General features: G+C 31.6%; 1 protein-coding gene across 4 annotated transcripts in view; it reads right to left on the bottom strand.

Annotated features, from left to right (window-relative positions):
• Nucleotides 1-168: 168 nt before the first annotated feature.
• The window catches only part of LOC111087674, a 13,513-nt gene continuing 8,518 nt past the window's right edge, over nt 169-5,163 (bottom strand). For 3 of the 4 annotated variants that reach the window (XM_022395129.1, XM_022395132.1, XM_022395130.1), the window contains 2 exons: nt 4,744-4,864; nt 1,656-3,326 (listed from right to left, as the gene is read on the bottom strand). In XM_022395129.1, coding sequence (XP_022250837.1) covers nt 3,162-3,326; nt 4,744-4,864 — 286 coding nt within the window. In that variant the 3' untranslated portion in view covers nt 1,656-3,161. Of the gene's footprint in view, nt 201-1,655; nt 3,327-4,743; nt 4,865-5,163 lie in introns of those variants that run through there. The other variant, XM_022395131.1, reaches the window with a different exon arrangement.

Genomic DNA, 5,163 nt, shown 5'->3' with positions numbered 1-5,163 from the left:
GTCACACCAAACATGCCCACCTCTGCCTTTGCCTGGTCCCAAGTCCAGGATGAGAAAGGAGGAGGGTTGGGTGAGGGGCTAGCAACTCCACCCCATAAAAACCAACCTGCTACAAGTAACTGCAACAACAACTTTCTGTTGGTGAGGTGTTGTTATGGCCCTATGCTCCACTGGGAGTTTACAGGAATAAAAAAAAAAATCTGAAATTTATCAGAGGACAACAATGAAAGAGTTAGGAACATCATATAATTATCCTTACAATGGAAGATATATTAACTTAACATAAGCATAACAACAGATGGGTAGCTTAGCCAAGCACTACCAACAAGTAGTCTGTATACACACTAGATAAACTGATTAACTATTCACTAACCGAAGGTAGATTTTATTAATTTTACATACATTCCTAGTTCAACAAATTTTTCCCACTAAATTTATATCTTCAAAAATAAGGCTTTATTTCTTTCTTGTAAAGGTTTTAAGGATTTATAGTGAACAATAGTCAATCATTACTGAATAGAGAGGTAAGTCAGTTCTGGTACATTAAAACTGATATTCTACAACTAAATAGCAATGGAAAAATCTTTAACAACAAAGTAATGTCTTCGAAGACTGATGTGATTACGTTAATATTTTTAATATATCATATTCATTAAAGTAATATTGTAATGTATTCTTACTTAAAAGTTTTACAGGCGTAGCTTTTAGGTTTGATGTTATAAGACAAAATGTTACCAGTGGATTTATTTGATGTTCATTTTAATGAATTTTGTGAAAAGCTTCTTGAGGACTAGCTGCACTAATCATTCTTAAAGGGAAGGCAGCTAGTAAACACCACCCATCATCAACTCTTGGGCTACCCCTTTACTGACAAATAGTGGGATTGATCATCATATTATAACACCACCTTTACTGTCTGGAGATTTAAATACAAGCATCATTTAAAAATTTCACAAGTCTAATAAAAATACCCTCAAACAAAATTACAAGTTTTGTTTGGTATAAAATATGTATGACAAAACCTTTCATGGTTTTTGAAGCTATAAACAGAACTTGGTGTGGCACAAGTTTACCAAAGTAAAAAAAAAAATCGACGTCACTGGAACACGGTCACAATGTGACAAGTAACTTTTGCTTGAACGGGCAAGAAAGTACATATCTCGTTTTTGCGGAATTAGTCTTCACGGTATTGTTTTCAACTTTACAGTTTTCAGGGTTCCCACACTTTCAGCAGAATAAAATCAAGAATAATTCCAGAATATTTTCATGAATTTGAAGAAATATTTCATGGTCTTCTTTAGCATTTCTAATATAAAGTTGGCAATATAATATTGTATTTAAAATGACAAATGGCCACCATCAATAATACAAATGAATAAGGTAAAGAGCTTTACTCCTTGTAAAATATTTGTTGTCATAGATTTAGTGCTGATTTTTTTAAATGAAAGTATAATATTTCACCAGTGATTTTCTAATCACCACCATCCCATGTTTAGATAGGGATTCCAGCAGGTATTGTCAAGTAGTGTTCTTGATACGTGTTCCTTGACGGACATTAATCCCAGGAAGGGAGAAAAATTTATACAATTAACATTTTCTAATTTTTTTTACAACCAACTTATTTACCAAAATAAATATTTGAATTGTTTTAACTCAGTACGTATACTGCTTGTGGGAACCACAACATATCAGTATAACCCTGGAAGGCAGCTAGTCAACAACATTTACTGTCAACTCTAATCACAAATTGAGATTTGATTGCCACTAATAAAGTATGAAGTGTACTTTTTGTAGCAATGTCATGAAAACCATGGACCCTTGGATTCACAGTCCAGCATTGTGAAAATCAAGCCATGCCTTACTAAAGAAGAAGCACATTATTGGGATCTGTAGGATTGTATTTTCTGGCTAATGTTATATTTATAATTTAAAAGGGTAGGGAAAAAAAAGAGTAAAAGCTTTCCTAGGTATGCCTTTAAAATATATTTATATGAACAATATTGTGCCAATATTCTAATCAGGATCTTAAGAGGACCTCTCGATATTTTGATAGCAGATTTAGTTAGATTTCTAACAGGACAGGGGGAAACCAATCGATAATCTAGTGGTTGAAAATGTGTAGAATGTTTATACAACACACCTTTTCCATTTGTATTTAGCTAGAAACAAAAAGTTGATTTTGTCCTTTTTGTCATGGATTACAGAGTTACTTGTTTTTTTTGAGTCTACGTGACCTTGTAGATTAACAAGCCCACTTGTCATCCAGTCATACTGAACAAATATTAAGAGCTGATTTTGTTTGTTTGTTCTTTATGAATTTTGTACAAACCTACTAGAGAGCTATCTATGGACGCTGTACCTAATTTATCAGTGACAGACCACAGGGAAGGTAGTTAGTTCAACACCACTCAGTCAACTCTTTTACCAATGAATAGTGAGATTGACTGTAATATTATAACACCCCATGGCTGAAAGGGTAAGCACGTTTGGTGATGGAGATTTGAACCCATGACTCACAGATTGCATGAGTGCACTAACCACCAGGACTTAGGAGCTGATGAAACAAAGGTTAATATATGATGCAACTGACTCAATACAGATTTTTAATATGGTGATGGAGATTTGAACCCATGACTCACAGATTGCATGAGTGCACTAACCACCAGGACTTAGGAGCTGATGAAACAAAGGTTAATATATGATGCAACTGACTCAATACAGATTTTTAATACGTGGTTATGATGAACTCCAGACCGTAAGAAGTCTCAGCAGTTTGAAAAGGTAATTTTATATTTGTATTATATCCTGTTTATAAAACATGTTTAAATAAAAACAAAATTTAAGAATCTATACAAATTCTTACAATCTTGAAAATGTAGAAAGCTTGGTGATCAGATAGGGCACCTACCATACTAAAGAAATGTTATTACAACTTAGAATGACAGTTCAAAAGATCTCGGAAAAATATAGGTATAGCACGGTAAAGCACATAGTTACTTACAGAGGTTTCTCTGTCAAACAGGAAATTTTTAAATAATGAAAACCAAAAAAATAAAGATTTTCCAAAACAAACAGAGATTTATAAAAATGTGCTAAATTATTTAGTGAGTTTTTAATCATTCATTTTCTTTGATTCTTAAAATTCTACAAAAAATAACAACCTAGAAACTTTGAAAGCCACTGCATACTCCAGAATTTCTTTCTGCCAAGTCTAATGGCTCTGCTGGAGGCGAGTTTTGGTCATACCTATTAATTAATGCTGGCCTTCTAGGGAGCTCCAGAAGGCCAAGACCCGACATAGATAGAGAAACTGAAGGATTGCATAACTGAAAATAAAATGATATAGTAAAACAGGGTTGTTTTCATACAAATGGTTTATGGTTTTACATATTCATAAGCACATGCATTCTCATCTCAACAAGTAGGTTTATAGTTTAATTTATTCGTGATGCACATATATTTTCTCCTCATTTCACACTTGCATTTCTTTTAAACCGCCTAACATAAAACTGGCTTTTTTCTTAACAAGGTCATACGTGCCTAGTTTCTCCATATAAAAGTCAACATTTGAAGTCAACAAACGGTTATGAAATGTAAATATAAGTAACTCTATACCATTCCATACTTCTAAGAGGTAATTCTTATTTAAATTGTTTATAAACAGAATTCATCGTAAAATAAAGTGATTAAAATAATACAAAAATAAATTTTACAGCTATTAAAGTTCGGATGCAGTACCTACATGTCTTGCATGTAGGGTATGTATGTATATATATATATACATATATATATATATATACACACACACACACACACACACATTACAAGTACTTTGTTCAACATATTTTTAACACTTTATGTTGTTACTTTTATCTTTCTTAGCTTTTTTTATATATCTTACACTACAAAGTTATAATTTATACCTAATATCACCTTTTGTTTATTACCATAAAGAGCTGAAACTAAACTGTTTGTTCACCAAAATACTAAAATTAAATACACACTGCTGTGCCCATCAGTTTTTAGTGTGATAAGCCTTTAGACTTATTGCTGAGCCTCTGGTGGGCACACACTGCACGTACTTACTGTCTTAGTTAAGTTTAAAATGTTTAATTTTTAACATGCTAAATATTTTTATGTTCTCTGTAAAAAAACTGTAAATCTGTTTATCATTTTGGAATTAAGCAATTCTCAATAAATAGACTATTGTAATATTAAATTTTTTTTATGTATATAACACATATTTAATACTTGTGTTATAAACGTTGTACATGACAACATAGTCAGGACATTGTGTTTCAAAATGCTGACCTTGTAGATTTACATCTATATATAAACACAATACTATGTTAGTATGTGAACAAAAGCAAAAGAATCCAAAAGATAAAAAAAAAAACAAAAAACAGATGTCACAAATGAAAATCAACTGATTTAAAACTATCTTGTTTCAAATAGGATCTTGAAGTACATTATACAAATATGTAAGCTTGTCAAAATGTAGGTGGTCATCATATAAGTAATTAACTCAAGAAAACTACAAACACAGACTATTTACTTTTAAAGTTTATTTACCACTGTCAGTCCTATGCATTAAGAAAGAAGGAAATATATTTATTTTGTAAGTACTTAGTAATTGATAATCGAGTATAACTGATGAAAGAACAAGAAAGGAAAGATGTGTTGGAAAGAAAAAACAGCCCTATGAAATTTATAAGACATCAAATGGGTTTGCTGCAAACCTACTATGTTCCTGGTGTCAACATTCAGAGAACGTAGTAGCTGTTGACATGACTGGGATTGTTCCCACTGGAACTGACGTGCAGGGGTCTTTTCTACACTTCGTAGTCTCTCCCACAGCTTACGACTAGAACAAGCATCAAGAGAATTAACTTATAAGTTTTAAAAAATAATGGTAGTAAAAAGTATTTAATTATTATATAAAAATTGATTATGTAATGATAAAATGGTAAATTATTAACTTAATACGAAGCACCACATTTACACTTTTATTAAAACCTTTAACTACTTCTCATGTTGCATAGCCTAGATGAAATTTTGTAGTATATTACTGCTACTAATAGACTTTGTTCAACATATTTAAGATTGTTAAATGTGGTTTAACACTCAAATCACCTTTTATTTTATACTGTTCATTAGAAATAG

The sequence above is a fragment of the Limulus polyphemus genome, unplaced genomic scaffold (assembly GCF_000517525.1).
Source record: "Limulus polyphemus unplaced genomic scaffold, Limulus_polyphemus-2.1.2 Scaffold2465, whole genome shotgun sequence".
NCBI lineage: Eukaryota > Metazoa > Arthropoda > Merostomata > Xiphosura > Limulidae > Limulus > Limulus polyphemus.
This window is presented reverse-complemented; position numbering and strand designations above follow the sequence as displayed.